Here is an 18,997-nt window from a genome sequence, read left to right as displayed (position 1 = left end):
CTAAAACCCTGGAAGGATTTAAACAGTTATTTTCTATACAGGTTTTGACTGGGAAAATTGTTTCATGCTTTTTGGTGTTTTCATTTTCTTCACCTTCTAGTAGGAAAGGAAACTAAGTTTATTCTGTAAAAAACGGCGCCTATCTGATCGAAATTCCCCCCTTCCTAGTAAAATTGTTGTTGCATCTTCTTGTAACGCATGGACAAAGGAGTATGCTCTTTATTGATTCTGGTGAACCACTGGAAAACTGGACAAAACTGTCTGTGTGTCTGTATTCACACCTCCACAACGGCTTTTGCGCAGTAAATTAAGTACCTGCCATACTTAATAAGGGAAAAGTCCTACTCTGACCATTCAGTTATTTAGATTCTCACATATATTTAGAGTCTTTTTGATTTTTGTAGCGATTAATAATGTGCCATGAAATTCAGAAGATCAGAAAAACCCATCCTAGACTTGCTTGGAGCAAAAGCATTCAATATTCTAAAGTCTTCTTATAGGCACAATTTTTCATCCTAAGACTCAGTTGCCCATGCTCTGCACCATGTAATGCCTCACAGCTAACCTTCAGGAAGGGAAGACAAAAAAAAGTCACAATCATACTTTGTGTGACTCTCTCTCAATTTGTCTTTTAATTAAGTTGTGGCATTTTATTTGCAATCTCCTTTTATTTTAGAAGTCTGAAGTTTGAAAGTATCCTCCAGGCATTTAGATGGCCTCTTAATGTATTTTTTTAAAAAGAGCAGATATATATGTGCACTCCAGGAGCCCAGAGAAATAAGGAGAAGAGATATTATTTGTGAGAAATGGTCAGCATTTGTGAGGAGCGGTCAGCATTTAGGTAGCTTGAGACAGGTCTTTGTAGTTGGGTTACATATATCTGTATTGTCTTTGTTGATTTGATTTCCTTGCAAGTAACGTGGATGTAAGACCAAGTATTCTATCTCGGACTTCTGTCTTCCATGCTAGGGAATTTTGTGTTTTCTGCAGTGAGATAACTAACAGTTTGCTGTGTCTGCTTGAGGCTGGGGACTGCAGTCTTTTCCTCAAGATACCTCACAGAAGCTGACATTGTGCTTCTATCTGTAATTCTCTGATTCTCCTTTCTTTCATACCTCCTTGAAAAATCTATGGTGTGCCTTTATCCTGCTAGGGTCTTACAGTGAGATGGCTAATATGCATTAATGTTCAGTAGCTGAGCATCATGTTTTTCTGGTTAGTTTTTTGGTTGTTTTTTTTTTGTGTGTGTGTGTGTTTGTTTTGTTTTGTTTTTTTTTTTTTCCCATTTTTTGAAAAGTCATAGTCTTGGAGAACCAGTTGAGCTGATAGCAATGTATCCATTATTTGGACCTGTTTCGGGTCATTTATGTGTTTATTTATTAAGTTCCCCAAAAGAAAAATAACCAGAGCTTCTGTGAATCCTTGTTCTCTTCTTGAACTGAAAAACCCATCTATGCTTCTGGCAGCTTCTAGCACTGTGTAGCCTCTCTTCCACGAGCTTTAAGAAAAATGTGGTTTATATTTCCTTTAAAGTGTAGAAGATTTTGCAAGCTATGCAGTAGCTTTACAGTGATCCATAGTATGGTATCAGGTATGTTAAATGAATGCGTGTATTCAGGAACATAAGTAAATAGTAACTGTGTAGGGATCAACAAAGTTGGTCGTCCTGTTTTCTGTGACCAGGAGATTTCTGAACAGTTTGTAATATAATGTACAAAGAATGTGTAGTAGGAAGACCTCCTTTTGCAGAATCTTACCTGAAGGCCACTTCAGGTTCAAGTAGCTGTCCAGATGGCTGGATAAGTACATTTTAGGAAAAAAAAAAAAAAAAAGAGTCTGTCTCTGCTCAGTTGAGACCGTTGTTTTTACTGTTGAGTTGTAATGCATCTCTAATGGAAGTTCTTTCCTGAAAATATCTTCTATTGTAATATGTATTTCCATGTAGATCAACACAGATATTTACTGGAAGAAATGGGTGACATTTATGAGCTAACTTATTTATCTCATGGGTATAACTGTTGAGTTACAAAATGTAAGAAATGGCCCAAAACTGGACATCGGAATGGTGATCTTGATAATAGAAGATGTAACTGGTGATAAAATTTTACCCTAAGTCCTTTACATGAAAACACAAATGACAAAGTAATTGTATTGGAGTGGACAGTTGAAACCCAAACCATGGAGTTCTATCAAAATCCAGTTCTATCAAATCAAAAAAATAAAGTGAAAAAAGAAATGGTATTTCAATTTAGTTTATTTTGATACCAGCTTGGAGGAGTAATCCAAAGACAACCCTCAGAGGACCAAGAATCCCAGTAGCTTGACTGGAATTTGGTCATTGAAAAAGACCCATGAGTTGAGTAGGTTTGCCTGACTGTAGTTGAGAGCTGAACTTATTAGTTGAATTCCTCGCTAATGATGAGGTTCTTCATAAATGAACAATGAGGCTGGCTTCCTTCAGTTAGAACAGCCTTCAGTTTTCTAGTTCTCAAATGTATAGATTTTTGCATTGCTCCTGTGATTTTAGTTGTTTAGTCCTTGTTTTCCCTGTTGTGACCTTATGTTATAAAAAGTGTTTAAAAAAAAAAAAAAAAAGTCAAAGCAACCCCAAACCCAAGGACATCAGAGCAGCAGCTCCATCGTACATGAGCTGAACCTGGCCAGGAGCCCAGGTGGCATGGCTAGAAGGTCCTCAGGACTGCAGGTGTAAGCACTGGTGCCTCGTAAAATCCAGGCTTCTCTGGCAGGGAAAAATGCCTGTGGTGTGACTCATGGGAATTTTGAAAACTCGTCACATCTGTAATTAGTTGCTTGTGAATTGCATTGCTGTAGTGTTTGGTAGTTTATTTCTGGTAGGTTGATCTCTAACAGCAAGAAAAAGGCGGTGGGGAGATTAGACCAACACTGAAGCTTCCTGCATGTTTTGAAGTAAAAAGATGTATCTGGTGTGTGATAACAACCTCTGCTAAGATGTTTGTTCATGCCCATCTGCTTTGACACAGTGCAGCATGCCTGAGCCATGAGGGCTCCCCATGAAGAGGCAGATCAGGGCCTGGCAGCCAGGGCCCATCTCCAGCCGGGAGCAGGGCAGGCCCAGGGCAGCCTCAGCCCCAGCCATTGAGAACCTCCATGCGGCCCAGCTGGGCAGTGGGCCTGCAGGTGGGCCTGGCTTGGTGGAGCCCCGGGCAAGGCTGTGGGGAGCTGGAGACTGGGTTTGCTGTGGCATTGCTGGGGCGAGGGCTGATGATGCCAGGGGATGAAATGGTGTCCTTTGGGGGAGCCCCAGGAGGGCTGTTCAGGAAGAGTGAGGCCTTGTGGGTGCCCTGAGGGCCCTGACACACACTGTATCTCTAGGAGGACTTCGTCCAGCTGAAAGGGGTTTGGCAGTGTTTCTGCTGGTGAGATGGGGTATGTAACATCATAGAATCGTAGAATCATAGAATCGTTTAGGTTTGGAAAGACCTTTAAGATTCTATCCTAGCATTGCCAGGTCCACCACTAAACCAGGTCCCTAAGCACCACATTTACATCTTCTAAATAACTCCAGGGATGGTAACTCAACCACTTCTCTGTGCAGCCTGTTCCAGTGCTTGATAACACTTTTGGTGAAGAAATTTCTTTCAGCTCCGCCTTGGCAGAGAGTAAAATGAAAGCTGTGTGCGCAACCTGCGTGTTATGAGGTAGGGATGAAGATGCCTCTGATCATTTGACTGGAGGAAGGCTTGGAGAACTGGACATTTCTTTGTTTTACATGCAAAGTTACTAATACAGAGCTGGAAGTTCACATAGTGTGTGTGGTCTGACTGACCTTTTCAGTTGTGGTTGTGCATGTGCGTATTCTTAACTTCTAGAAGCTCTGCTGACTCCATCTCAAAATGTAACGGATGGGTAGTCAAACCACAGAAGCTCAATTTTGAGGTCAGTGCCTTGGGCTTCACAATTAATTTTGTATTTTGAAGCTTTAAAACCAAACTTAAATATAATGATTTGTACTACTTTGGCTGCTGCCAAATTCTGTTAATGACTGTTGTTCAACAAGCACAATTATCTTTTGTTTTGGATTTTTAAGAACCTGGAAATCTAATGCAACTATGTCTGTTGTTCTCACACATTTATAAGTGTATAGAAGGATGTCAGAGACAATTTGAAACTTCACCTTGGGCCTTTAAAACTGTGGCTTTGAGAACCTCTTTTGCCCAATGTTTTGGAAGCTTTCCGCTTATAAGGAAAATCAGAATACCTCTTCTCCATATTAAGCATTAAAGCCATATATTTTAAGAAGAGGTTGTAAATGCAAATTAGTGAGACAATGGCAATTTAATAAACTGTTTGGTGAGGTTAGCATCGCCTTAGTAAGGGTATTTTAGAAGTCACATTATCTGTGGGCAATGTGGTCTCAAGAGATTGGTTGTGAATATGTTCGAGGGCTTGTGGGATTTATGGATTCAGTTCATGGTGGTTGTGTTTGGATGTTTGTTTTGGGTTTGTTTTTTTTTTTCTCAGACTTCCTGTTCTGTTTTTGACTTAGTGGATTTGGTAACTCCTCTCTCACTCTACCTCCATTCTTCTCTAAATTTTCTTGTGCTGTTTGAAAGTATAAAGGATTATGGAATGCATTGCCTTAGCTGGTCATGATGGAAACGTGCAAATCTTGCTTTGCACCATACACATGGGGTGTGTGTCTTGCCAGTGTATTAACATCTGCACTTGAAAATGCTCTTTGCTCGTGGGTAGGTGGTCTCTCTCACTTCTATATCCCGTGCAGACAAAAAAAGAAGAAAGACACACATTTTGTTTGTTTCTTTTGATATATGAGCTCAAACTAGCAGTTTGTGTTTTTCTTCATCTTTCTGCAATGCCTGAATTTTAAAGAAAAATGTGGAAACGGTAGAGTAGGATTCCTTACAAAATGCTTCATCCTGCTTTCAGTGTGATGCATGGCGAAAATATGAAATCGAAGTCCATTCAACTGTACCTGATGTTTGCTCCTCACAGCTGCAGTAAGATTAACCTCTTCTCTGACTTGGTCCTGCCTTTGTGATAGACACCCTGCTCAGATTCAAGCTGAAACTCATTAGAAAGTCTCCATCAGGTTTTGTAATCAGCAGTCATTAGCCATCTCTCAACTCTTCCTTCTGTTTTGTAGCAGATGGGTAGTTGGTTTGAGAATGTCTAGACAGCAGCCAGCATCCTTGAGGATACCTTCTCCAAGCTTCAGTGTGACGGATGGGGATGGTGGTGGTTTTTACCTCTTGAAGCTGCCAGGATTACCTTTTTTTCAGAACCTCATGTTTGCTCTCCCTTCTGGTTTTCTATTTTGTAAGCTGGCCTGAAGTTTCCAAAAGAGACAGAGCTTAAAGCGTTTTGTGGTGGTGTTTCTAAAGGGTCTGAAGTTTTCCCGAGGGGGGGGAGGGCGGAGGGGGGGGCGTGAGGGGGGAAGAGCGAGATTTGTGTGTGTGTGTTGTTTTTCCTCTGTTCTACACAATGGAGCTCTCAGAGAACCTCTCTTAAAAGGCATAGCTACAGCCTTTGTGTGAAGGGTGTGTCTGCTGGCAGGGTTTGCTGATGCAGACAGGCTGGCTGGTGATTAACAAAGGTCATTAGACTTTGGAATCTGGCAGGGGAGTGGGGTTGTGTGTCTTCTGCGCCAAGCAGGAGGGCTCCCCAGGGACAGGGCAGGCTGGAGGCCCCCCGCCTGCCCGCTCCCCCCCACCCCCCCGGCCCCGCTCCTGGGAGGCTTAGCTGTGTGTTGTTGCCTCTGCCTGTAGGACAGCTTGGACCAGTGTCTTGATGCTGTAATGCTCTGTTTCTGGAATGAACCGTCACATTTGTCATCCATGGGACAGGGGAACCAACCGTAGGAGATGCTTGCAGGCGATCTGCTCAGGGAGGGCAGGTGCTGCTTGGGCAGTGCAGGGGGACAGCAGCGACCTGACTTGGAAGGCAACTCATGCAGGAGAAGGGGAGAGATGTTCTGGGGATGCTGATTTTTCAAGCGTCACCCAAGGAGGAGGAGGAAAAAAAGGGGAAAAAAAGAAAAAGCCTGCTGTGCTTGAGATGAAGCTGAGATAAGTGAGGCCATGTTGTGCACAGGCGAGAAGCTCTGAGCCTCTGAGTGCAGGAGTTGTCTGAGCTAAAATGGCTGCTCCCAAAGCTCAGAGGACTAGGGCAGCTTACTGAGTCTTAAAGCTTCAGTGACGCAGGGGCTCATATCTCTTGAAAGTGTGATAAACACATTCAGCAGAGCTGTGGCTTGTTTGGCTGAGATGAAAGGACTAAGCTTGGGGGATGGGTAGTGAAAACTGGATGATCTGCTTTTCTGTGAAGTGCTCTAAATGCAGGAGTCGTCTGCTCCATGGAAAAATTTGTTTTCAGGTCTAATGGACTGTGCTAAAGGAGACGTGGGGTGGGGCTTCACTCACTGCTGTAATTTGATCCAGAGCAGATAGCAACCTCTTCCACACAATTTGGTCTGGTGCTTGCACATAAAAGCTTGAGTATCTCGATTATTGTAACTTTGTTAGCTGAAAAGAAGCTGGTGCAGCGTTCATTTTCTTTATTGGTGGTGGGAGGGAGTAAGGGGAGAGAAAGGACACAGTGCAGCCTGCAAAGTAATGTAGGTAAATATGTGGAGAGCCTCTGTGCTCAGACGGTCCAGAATTTGACTTGCTAGAAGTTTATTTTAGCAGACTATCAGAAGAAGCATTCTTTCATATAAAACCTGATGCAGTATCCTCTCTTTTTTTCTAGCTTTCTCCTCCCTGTGGAAGTAGCTTCATACTCTCCATACAATAAACACATGGAATTTTCAGTGCTTTGGGCTGCCCCTCTGTCTTGGACTTCTGAAACGCCCAGTTTATTATTTTTTCCCAGTGCTGCACTTGGATGCTTAAAGAACTCATTCCTGTATTAATGTAGGATGGTTGCTCTTGTGCCTAAGTACTGCACAGGGTAGGAGGGTCTAAGGCTTTTGTCTTGTGCTTTGTGTCTCCTCTCCTTCATGATGGTGCAGATACATACAACTCTCTGTTGCAGCATTAATTAGTCACACACTGAACCACCATACTTCACGTTAACATATCTCACGTTGCTTTGTACTTCAAAGCATGCTGGGCTGTTGGATAAATCAAGGAAGTAATGATGTCTCTGAGTCTTTGTAAATCCTGTTTACATTGTACTTTTGCAGTATTCCTATTCCTGTTGGTGTCCTTCTCTTCCTCCAGCCCTCTCCATCCCCCAGACTGCTAACACACAAAGGTCATGTCCCCAGAATAGACTAAAATAAAACAAGGAATGGAAATGCCCTTACAAAGCTTGGTGGAAGTAGGGCAGAACAAAGCATTCTACCTTGGGTTCATGTAACTGCATCTCATCTTGCAGTTGACTCTAGGTTTTCTGCCAACATCAGGACTGATAGGATGTTGAGAAGAAAGGCAGGTTTCTTCCTGTGAAGGCTTTTGATCTATGGTAGTGAAACAGGCAGGACTTGGCAACTTCCAGGAAGGTTAGAGTGGGTCTCCTAAAGATATAAGCCACTGTCTTCTGATTGTAAGTTTCAGTGCATGACTGGGAGTAATGTGCAAGACAAACTTCTGGACGAAGTCATTGTTCATTGCAAAAATGTAGTGAACAAGACAAACTTCTGAACAACAGCCCTATCTTGCATAACGGAAAAGCCAAGAGAACAAAGTCCACTGAATCAGTAGTTACCTGTTAGAAAGTTGAGTGTTTGTAGTGTTGAGTTAGCAACTTGTGAGCTACCAAGACAGGACTTTATGTGAATCTGGATTGATGCCTCCTAATATGGTAAGCAAAGGTTGAGTTTTACGCTGCAGTATTTGCGGAATCTCTGGTAATGATTGAGTCATCATAAGCTTGGTATTACCTATTTTTAGGATTCGTTACAATGGCATTGCTGTAAAACATTTCTCTCCTTCCTCTGTTTTTCTTGCAGAATTTTCTAATGTAAAAGGTCATCCCTGAACCATGGAGGTGCTGCAGTGTGATGGCTGTGATTTTCGAGCTCCATCTTATGAAGACCTAAAAGCTCACATCCAGGATGTTCACACTGCTTTTCTGCAGCCAACTGATGTCTCTGAGGAAAGTCCTAGCCAACCAAGGTCTGGTTCCATGAATGCTAGCAACCAGACTGAGGTTGAATTTTCTTCTGTAAAGGATGAATTTACAATTGCAGATGAAATAGCAGGTAAATCTCAACTTGAACAGTGATTTCAACTCCCCCATTTTACATGTGCCTTATTTCAGTGTGTTTTAGTTTCTATTTTTAATGTGATTTAAAAAACTCACAGTATGTTTATTGCTATGTCAGCAAAGCAGATGTCTAGCTTCAGCCATATTGGTTCTGACCATGGCTTTTTCTTTCAATGAAAACATGGAGGTTGATTTTATTTCCCAGCTGCTTTTCATGTATTTCTTCATATTGGTTTTTGGTTTTCAGATTTTCATGGCTGTTCTTCACTACTATGAACCACCTCAAAATTTTCAACTTTGTTAGTATACCAGCTTTCTTTTTCCCCCGAGGAGATTATTTTGTAAATTATTTATCCCCAACTGTACACCATGGTCATACATACGTAGACACTATGGATAATGGTTATTTTTCTGACCATTGCCAGACATGTAGATCTCACCATAAGTAGGTGAGGGAATTCTGGTGTGATTATTATTTATTCAGGATGTAGTTGCATTCTGATACATACATGGTGGGTGGAGAAAAAGCCTCTTTATTTGATTTTTACTTATTTACGTATACACCTTAATTCTCATTTTAGGGCAAAATGCAACAAGTCAGATGGGGACTGGAAGTTACTATAGCCAAAGCCAGACTTTCTATGGTCAGCACATGGCTCCAAATCCTAAACCAACGAACAAGTTTTTCCAGTGCAAATTCTGTGTGCGTTACTTCCGTTCCAAAAACCTCCTCATAGAGCACACACGCAAGGTTCATGGAGCCCAGGCTGGGGGGAGCTCAGTGGGGCCACCAACTGCTAGTTCCCTAAATTACAGCATCATGATGCATGAAGGGTTTGGCAAAGTTTTCAGTTGCCAGTTCTGCACCTACAAGTCACCCAGGCGTGCAAGGATTGTTAAGCACCAGAAAATGTATCACAAAAGCAACCTGAAAGAGAGTTCAACTCCTCCTACTGCTGCCGCTGCTATGCCTGAATCAACGTCTGCTTCTGTGCCAGTGCAGGAACCCTGCAAGGAGCTGCCTGCAGAGGTGGTGGAGCGGAGCATTTTGGAATCCATGGTCAAGCCCCTGACAAAGTCTAGGGGCAACTTTTGCTGTGAATGGTGCAGCTACCAGACACCTCGAAGGGAGCGCTGGTGTGATCACATGATGAAGAAGCACCGCAGCATGGTAAAAATACTGTCAAGTCTGAGGCAGCAACAAGATGGAACTGGTGCACCTGATGTACAGACTAAGAGTACCCAGAATGCCTCTCCAAACTCTAATTATATCTCCATGAATACAACAGGACGTGAAATGTCAAATGCTAATGTCTCGAACTTCAGGAGCTCTATGAGCAATTCCCTTATGAGGCCCAACTCTTCTACATCTTCCAAGTTTTCTTCTGTGTCTTACCCTCAAATGAAGCCTAAGTCACCTCACAACTCGGGCATGGTTAATTTGTCTGACAGATCCCGCTATGGAATTGCTGATATGACAAATTCTTCTGCTGACCTGGAAACAAGCAGTATGCTAAATGACTCCAGCTCAGATGAAGAGCTAAATGAAATGGACAGTGAGAATGGCTTGAACTCCATGGATCACCAGACCTCAGGAATGTCTGCAGAGCAGCTGATGGGATCTGATGGCAACAAACTATTGGAAACAAAGGGGATTCCCTTTAGAAGGTATATGAACAGGTTCCAGTGTCCTTTTTGCCCTTTCCTGACGATGCACCGCCGAAGCATTTCCCGTCACATTGAGAACATCCATCTGTCTGGGAAGACCGCTGTGTACAAGTGTGATGAATGCCCTTTCACCTGCAAGAGTTCATTAAAGCTTGGTGCCCACAAGCAGTGTCACACAGGAACAACATCAGACTGGGACACTATGAACTCTCAGACTGAAAGCATCGCCTCTTCTTTGAACGACAGCACACTGTCTTACGAGAGTGGAAATATAAATGGCAGGAAGTCAGCTGGGATGATGGAACCGGTGCAGCCGCAGCAGCAACAGCAACAACAGCAGTCGCCCCAGCCCCATTCACAGCATCCATACAAGTGCACAATGTGCAACTATTCCACCACAACTTTGAAAGGCCTCAGAGTTCATCAGCAGCACAAGCATTCATTCTGTGACAACTTGCCAAAATATGATGGACCACCATCAAACACGCCACAAGAGGGTGAGGCTGATGCTCACCCCTCTGCCAGCACAGTGAAGAAGAGCCAGACCTCCATCCTTGGGCTCTCATCTAAAAATAACTTTGTTGCGAAAGCCCCTCGGAAGGTGTCAAATGACTTCCCTTTAGATCTCTCTCCAGTGAAAAAGAGAACTAGAATTGATGAAATAGCGAGCAACCTGCAGAGCAAAATCAACCAAAACAAACAGCAAGAAGATGCTGTGATTAACGTAGAGGATGATGAGGAAGAGGAGGAGGACAATGAGGTGGAGATAGAAGTGGAGTTAGACAGAGAAGAAGAGCAAACAGAACCAATGATAGAGGTTTCCAGTTCTTACGCACCCCAGCAAATGTGGGGCAGAGAGGCTAATGATTCCCAGAAGGAGACAAACTTTAGAAGCATGCAGCATGACTACAATTCCACCAATGGAGCGGAGATTGAGCTCACTTTATCTGAAGATGAGGAAGACTATTATTCTTCTGTCAGCATGAAGGACCATCAGAGCCCTAATGCCTCTGTTCTGGGGAGCCAGTCAAACATGTACGGCACCGATCAGAACAATGAGAATGCAGAGTTTAATGACTCGGGAAGGCTTTACTATTGTAAACACTGTGATTTCAGCAACAAATCTGCCAGGAGTGTTAGCACCCACTACCAGCGAATGCATCCCTATATTAAATTCAGCTTTAGGTATATCCTGGATCCCAATGATCACAGTGCAGTATACCGGTGTCTTGAGTGCTATATTGACTACACAAACTTTGAAGACCTGCAGCAGCACTATGGAGAGCATCACCCTGAAGCTATGAATGTACTGAACTTTGATCATTCTGATCTGATCTACCGCTGCCATTTCTGCTCTTATACAAGCCCGAATGTTAGAAGCCTGATGCCGCATTACCAAAGAATGCATCCCACAGTGAAAATTAACAATGCAATGATATTTTCAAGCTACGTTGTTGAGCAGCAAGAAGGACTGAACACGGAGTCTCAGACACTGAGAGAGATCTTGAATTCTGCTCCGAAAACTATGGCAACCTCCACCCCCGTGGCTCGCGGGGCTGGTGTGCCAGCTGGTTTTAACAAAAGTGCCGCCAAGAGTTTTAGTCCTGAATGTGAAAATCAGAAGGAACCTTCAGTCAATAGTGTAGTTGTTTATGACTGTGACGTGTGTTCATTTGCAAGCCCTAACATGCATTCAGTTCTGGTGCATTACCAGAAAAAGCACCCTGAAGAAAAAGCATCATATTTCAGAATTCAGAAGACCATGCGTGTAGTCTCTGTTGATAGGGGATCTGCCTTGGCTCAGATGTCTTTTGAGTTGGGGACACCCGTTTCCCCAAAATTGTCCAACTTGGCTTCTCAACCTCCACCTCCCCCACCGCCACCCCCAGACCTCGCTACTGAACTCTACTATTGCAAACACTGTTCATACAGCAACCGCTCAGTTGTGGGAGTGCTTGTCCACTACCAGAAAAGGCACCCGGAGATAAAGGTCACTGCCAAATATATCAGACAGGCACCCCCCACCGCAGCTATGATGAGGGCTGGTGAGTTGCCACCTGGTATTCAGAGGCCACCAGTGTCAATGCAGCAGTTGAGCCGGGGTGGATCTGAGACTTCTGTGAATCCTCCCGAGAATGAAATGTTCTTCTGCCAACACTGTGATTATGGAAATCGGACCGTGAAAGGCGTGCTCATTCATTATCAAAAGAAGCATCGTGACTTCAAAGCTAACGCAGATGTGATTAGGCAGCATACAGCCACCATTAGAAGCCTTTGCGATCGCAGCCAGAAGAAATCAACTGGCACTGTGCCTGCTCACACCTCCAGTACCGAACGGGACAAGTCAAAGCTGAGAGCCCTCAAATGCAGGCAGTGTAGCTACACATCACCTTACTTCTATGCACTGAGGAAGCATATTAAGAAAGACCACCCAAATCTGAAGGCCACGGTCACATCCATTCTGAGATGGGCATTTTTGGATGGCTTGATAGAAGCTGGTTATCACTGTGAGTGGTGCATTTATTCACACACAGAGCCAAGTGGTTTGCTTGTGCATTATCAAAGGAGACATCCTGAGCATTATGTTGACTATACATATATGGCAACTAAACTCTGGGCAGGTCCCGATCCTTCCCCTCCTGCCCTAGTGATGCCAACAGAGATAAAGACCTATAAATGCAGAGACTGCATTTTTGAAGCATCTTCCATTTGGGATATTACTAATCACTACCAAGCATTTCACCCTTGGGCCATGAATGGAGATGAATCTGTGTTGTTAGATATCATTAAGGAGAAAGATGCTGCTGAGAAGTCCATCCCGCAGCCTGATGAAGCGGGGGCCAGGATGGATTCTGAAGACCAGATAACAACATCACAGATGGATCAGGATGCAGAGTGTGCAGAGGATCCCAGCCTTTCCCAGGAAAAAACAGTCCAGCTGGCTTCTGCAAACCCTGCTATCTCCTCCACTCCGTATCAGTGTACAGTTTGCCAGTCTGAGTACAACAACTTGCATGGCCTCCTGACACATTATGGCAAAAAGCATCCTGGCATGAAAGTGAAAGCTGCGGACTTTGCTCAGGATATAGACATTAACCCAGGGGCTGTATATAAGTGCAGACATTGCCCATACATTAATACACGTATTCATGGAGTTCTCACACACTACCAGAAACGGCACCCATCAGTAAAGGTCACTGCTGAAGACTTTGTGCATGATGTGGAGCAGTCAAATGATATTGCTCAGAATGATGTGGAAGAGACGAGTAGGATTTTCAAGCAAGGCTATGGTGCTTATCGGTGCAAACTCTGCCCTTATACCCATGGAACACTTGAGAAGCTGAAAATTCACTATGAGAAATACCACAATCAACCTGAATTTGATGTTTTTGCCCAGTCACCACCAAAGGTGTCTGCCTCAGTGGAGCCAGACATGGTGACTGAAATCAAGACCTCCCCAGAAATTGCTGCTGAGGACGTTGGAGAAGTCTCTGTGCCAGCACCTCATTTTTCCAGTTCTCATTTAGTGTCTCACACAGTTTTCCGGTGTCAGCTCTGCAAGTATTTCTGTTCGACCCGGAAGGGGATAGCGAGGCACTACCGCATCAAACATAACAATGTCCGGGCACAACCAGAGGGCAAGAACAACCTCTTCAAATGTGCTCTGTGTTCGTACACCAACCCTATACGCAAAGGGCTTGCAGCACACTACCAGAAAAGACATGACATTGATGCTTACTATACTCACTGCTTAGCAGCCTCCAGGACGGTAAGCGACAAACCCAATAAAGTGATCATTCCATCTCCTCCCAAGGATGACACTCCTCAGTTAAGTGAGGAGCTGAGGAGGGCTGTAGAGAAGAAGAAATGCTCGCTTTGTTCCTTCCAGTCCTTCAGCAAAAAGGGTATTGTGTCCCACTACATGAAGCGTCACCCTGGTGTTTTCCCTAAGAAGCAGCATGCAAGCAAGCTGGGGGGTTACTTCACTGCTGTGTATGCTGATGAGCATGAAAAGCCAACTCCAGCCGAGGAGAGGAATGACTTTGAAAAGCCTGAGGTGGAGACTGAGACTCAGGAAATTGAGTGGCTTCCCTTCAGGTGCATAAAATGTTTCAAGCTGTCCTTCAGCACAGCAGAGCTGCTGTGCATGCATTACACCGACCACCACAGCAAGGATTTGAAGAGGGACTTTACCATATTGGGAAGTGGCACCCGCTCTCAGAACCCTGTCTACCAGTGCAAGCACTGTGATACGAAATTGCATAGCACAGCAGAGCTGACTGCACACTTGAATGGTCACAACGAGGAATTCCAGAAGCGTGCCAAACGTCAGGAGAGGAGGAAGCAGCTTTTGAGCAAGCAGAAATATGCAGATGGTGCTTTTGCAGATTTCAAACAAGAGAGGGTAAGGATTTGTGTGTCTGGTCTCTTTCCCTGCTCCCCACTCCCTGCCAGGGAAGGGAAGCAAAAACACTATCCTTCTTTTTGCACCCCAAGAGGCTGCCTATTACTGATGCCCAGTTGCATGTTCTCTTGACAGCCAAATGACCACAGGCTAATGAATGACTCAGCGTGCCAGTGAGCTCCATAAGTCAATTACACATTCTGCTTTAATTTTCTCATCCATCCTCCACCCTCCCTAGGTTCTGTAGGAAGCCCTGCTGCTTCCTACTGCTTCCTTCAGTATTTTCTTTATCTTCTTCTTTCCTTCCTCCCTTCTGGAAGGCCATCTGTATCTGACAGTTACTTGTTCTTTTGTGGCAAGGCTGCCGTGTACTTTCTTACAGATTCTTTATAAAATGTCCCATCCCCCTCTTCAGTGTACCTCTGAATAACGAACTGGTTTCCTTCTCAACCTTCTCTCTCTTTCAGTACTTTCTCTGATTAAGCACTCGATATTAACATGACGTGAACCTATCTGATGACTGAAGCTTTGGGCAAGTGCCTTGTAAGCAGAAGACCAAATTGTGCTCTTCCTTGCCTGCTTACTCCCTTCCTTCTGTTTCATTTTGAAACATACTTGGTGTGGAAAAGCTCCCCATAGCTGTTGGGGAAGTTGTGGTGCCATGAAAGAGCACGGATTCAGGCGAAACTGAATGGTCTTCTAGAGGACCACTGTTCTGCAGAAACTGAAGGTTCCTCCTGCACAGATGCCTTCTCCACTTACTTTGGAGGCATTAATATATGTCAACAAAAATTGACCTTGCAGATCTGCAAAACAGGACATGTGTACATCAAGCATAATTTCCCTTCAGGTGTTAAATCTGGTCTGTGTTCCTAAAAATGAGATAAAGCATACTTCAGTGATTTATGCTTGTGTACTCAAACAGGCTTTTGGACACTTGGAAGATGTTTCAAAACTTAAGGAGAGGAAGGTGGTTGGCTACAAATGCAAATTTTGTGTGGAAGTCCATCCAACACTTCGAGCCATCTGTAATCACCTCCGCAAGCATGTCCAATATGGGAATGTCTCTTCTGTGTCAGCTACAGTAAAGGTAAGAATTTCAGAAAGGTGATTGAAGGTGACTGCAGCTTCTTGCATTGTTTAAAATAAAGGACTTGTTGGAAACCTATGGAGGGCTCTTGTGAAGTTGAATGGGGTTTGAACTGGGTATTCCAGTTCAGCATGATGTTTTAATCTAACACTATGTTTCTTAAGTGCATTTGGTTTATTTTAAGATGTTTTAACTTTTTTCCACTCTTGATCCAGGGGCACGAAGACTATTTAATTCTCATTTCTTCTCAGCCGCAAAGGAGTTGATGTCGTTGATGACCGAAAGACTTGGTTTATGAGCAGGAGACTTTCTCTCAGCTATTCTGGGCTACTTTTTTGCTTAGTTAAACCCTAAAAGAGCTGCTTGTTTTCTTTTTTCTTTTTTTTTTTTTTTTTTTTTTTAAGAAGAGGAAGTGTGGACTTGCACATATGCGACGTTTCTTTTGGTACACCTTTCCAAATGAAATTTGCACATTGGCTCTAAACAAAACATTCAATGGCCAGCTGAGCCAGTCCCATTCAGGTGATTAGGTGTAAATGTGTTTTTCCTTTCTCCCTGTGAAAGGGGATGCCTTCTAGGACATCTCCAAGGATAGGCCATGCTCCACAGCCCAATTTCCTGGATATCGGCAGGGGTAGTAGTGAAAGTGCAACAAGGCTCTGGGAACCAGCTGTGTATTCGTCCTCACGCTGCAGTGAGCTCTCGGCAAAGATTCCTGCTGCAGGTCTCAGTCCCTGACTAAGGGTGCTTCTTCCATGACATCATCTGCTAGCGAGGAAGCTGAGTCCTTCATAGCCTAACTCATACTACCTGAGAGAGCTTTCATTGCCCTACAACTGACCTTCCTTTATCTTACCTGGTACTACTGACAGATTCAGGTGCTTCCCTCCTAACAAACCATGTCCTTCTAATGAAGTTTATGTAGGGTCAATGATTTTTTTGAGTGAATAGAAATTTTGCAGCAGGGAACAAAAGCTGAAATTCATGGCTGAAAGAATGTGATGGACATATTCTTACCAGTTGTTAAAGTTGCTGCAAAAATGCATGCTCTGGTTAGAAAAGGGAAAGAAAGGAAAGGGAATACAAAAGAGACTTTTTCTGGTTGCTTTTTATTTTAAAGAGGATTCTAAAGTCTTAGAGTACCAGCTTCTTTCTTGTGAATTTGACACGGACAAATCTACTGTAGGCTAGATGAGTTATTCTGTCTGAAGAGTAGGCAGAATGTAAGCTAGAGCAAAATAAACTACAGTTAACTTGCTCTATACCATACTAGTATTTATCTGTTCAAGTTTAGAAGATTCATATCAAGACTACTGAAAGATAGTTGATTTGGTTTCTTGTCTTTTTGCATTATCTGACACAAATTTGATCAAGGAGTGAGATTCTTTTTTTACACATACATGTATCTAGATAATAGATGTAATAGTATTTTTCCCTCCCAAGAGTAGGCCCCTTTTTCAGAAAGCCATTGATGTGGAGTTTGTATAGGGATATATTCAAAAAACAATGCAGCAGGAAACCTAGGCATTATAATGAACACATGGGAAAGACCAAGGGGCAGAAGGGAGAGAGAATTGATGGCTTTGGGGGGGTATGTGTTTTTTAGCAGGAAGCTGAAGATTCTTCAAACACAACTTTGATGGAGGGTTGTGAGGGAGCCAAAGACCCTGGCATTGTGGAATTTACAGAAGCTGAATCTGGAGCATCCTTGGAAGATGATACCAGGCCTGGGGGCTACCACTGCAGCCAGTGTGACCGGGTTTTGATGTCTATGCAGGGTCTGCGATCTCACGAGAGGAGTCACTTGGCTCTGGCCATGTTTACCCGGGAAGACAAGTACAGCTGCCAGTATTGCTCCTTTGTCTCTGCTTTCAGGCACAAGTAAGTTGTGGCTTTTATTTTTATTTTCAAAAGAAGCACAAACTAGCACTACTGTTTTGTAGGTTGACATTGAAGGAGAGTGCACTCAACTTGATCTTGAGCAACACTTTTCTCAGTGTTTAGGTACTTTCCAAGCTGAAAAAATAAAAAAGAGCCATTATGAGTGGCTATTTATAAAAGGTTGCATCTTTATATCTTCCTGAATTTATTTAAGCCCTTTTTTTTTGCACGTAGGGGAAAAGCATGCAAGCAAAAGAGTAAGACTTCTTTCAGTAGGCAAACAGTGAAGCCCACCACTTATGCAGCCTTGTCTAATGCACAAGACTTAACAAGCCAAGAAAAAAGTATTGTTAATCTTTCATATATAAGGAACTTGTGCTGCATATAATTGCCTTGTTTATGACATCTCTTTGATGATTGAGTTTTCAATTCTAATGTTAAATAACTGTCATAAACTTACCTTAAAATTATTTTTTTTCTTTTCTTAATTACAGCATGCAATTTCAGTCTACAAATATTTCAAGTTCACACCAGTGTGGTACCCTAGTGACTCCCTCAGCCTGTTTCCTTGTCTGATATAGCATGTGAAAAATATGTAGTCATCATTAATAGTCATTTTTCTTAGGATTTGTTTCCATAAGGTTGACTTTGCCTTAAACTGGGTAATTTTTAAAAATATTTTGATAATAGTCATATATATATATATATAGTATGCCCCCCAAAAATGGGGTTTGTGGGCTATTTTCCACTGGCATCTTGGACTGACTTACAGGTACATGTTTTCTCTAATTTCTGGGGAGAGGGCTGCTTATTTACCATTTTAACAAAAGAAGAGACATCCAGATGCTCATTTGATGTAGGCTTTCATAGCACTGTCAGTAGTAGTGCTCTTAAATTTGGTGAAGATGTCAGTGTTTTGCAATCAAACACATGAGAGAAAAAGCATGATAAAAAGCATTTTTAAATTACTTATGTTAAAAAGAGATTTCTGCTAGTGTCAGTGTTGCAAATTGATGCCACAGTTTTGTCTGCCTTGTTGAAAAGGTCCATGGGATTGAGCAGCCAACAGTAAGAAAGGAACTGGGGGAAGGATGGGTACTACTTGACATATCCCACCCTGCTTTGGCAAGGCTGACAGCGAGGGACACCCCTACCTCACATAGCTTGCACAGCCTGCTATTTGCCTAGTAAACAGGTTTGCTTCTGAAACCAGACTTCAGTTTGGTCTCTAGTCACTCTGTTTCCTGCCTAGGGAGCAAAGTCGTGTCCTACAAGTAGGACAGGTAAGTGAGAAGGTGGTGGATGGCAGGGAAGAACTCCATGGGTATCACCTAACTTGATAATAGGAGTTGCTGTTGTTGAAGTTGTCTGCTTCATCTGTTTGTTTTTTTTTTCTCATGCAATTACTGTCTTGGGAGATAAAGTCTGTGAAAGAAACCAAACCAAATGTTTAAACAACCTGCTGTTCTCCCAAATCTGACTAAAACTTTAAAACCTGCCTTTGGAATAATTTTGCTGGCAACGTATGTGGTTGTGAATATAGTTTTAAATATTACCGTGTAGAATACCTTAAGGTATATATTTATAAAAGCTTGATATGTATTATATACATCTTTGGCAGTCTGCTTTAATTGTTAAGTAAGCTCATTCCCTGTCAGCTATTTAAAACAAGTTTTGTTCTACGAAGTATTCGCTGCAAGTGTTCAATGTCTTACTCATTTAGGAGACTTTTTTCCCCATTT

General features: G+C 43.0%; 1 protein-coding gene across 1 annotated transcript in view; it reads left to right on the top strand.

The window, feature by feature from the left end:
* Positions 1 to 7,986: 7,986 nt before the first annotated feature.
* Positions 7,987 to 18,997, top strand: part of ZNF462 (zinc finger protein 462) — a gene marked incomplete at its 5' end in the record, with an annotated part of 49,440 nt that continues 38,429 nt past the window's right edge. The window contains 4 exons of the mRNA XM_082497575.1: positions 7,987 to 8,206; positions 8,793 to 14,284; positions 15,210 to 15,374; positions 17,152 to 17,255. Coding sequence (XP_082353701.1) covers positions 7,987 to 8,206; positions 8,793 to 14,284; positions 15,210 to 15,374; positions 17,152 to 17,255 — 5,981 coding nt within the window. The remainder of the gene's footprint in view (positions 8,207 to 8,792; positions 14,285 to 15,209; positions 15,375 to 17,151; positions 17,256 to 18,997) is intronic.

This window comes from Vanellus vanellus, assembly GCF_965231255.1.
Source record: "Vanellus vanellus genome assembly, chromosome: Z".
Classification (NCBI taxonomy): domain Eukaryota; kingdom Metazoa; phylum Chordata; class Aves; order Charadriiformes; family Charadriidae; genus Vanellus; species Vanellus vanellus.
Note: the sequence above shows the minus strand (reverse complement) of the source record. Positions and strands in the feature narration are given on the sequence as shown.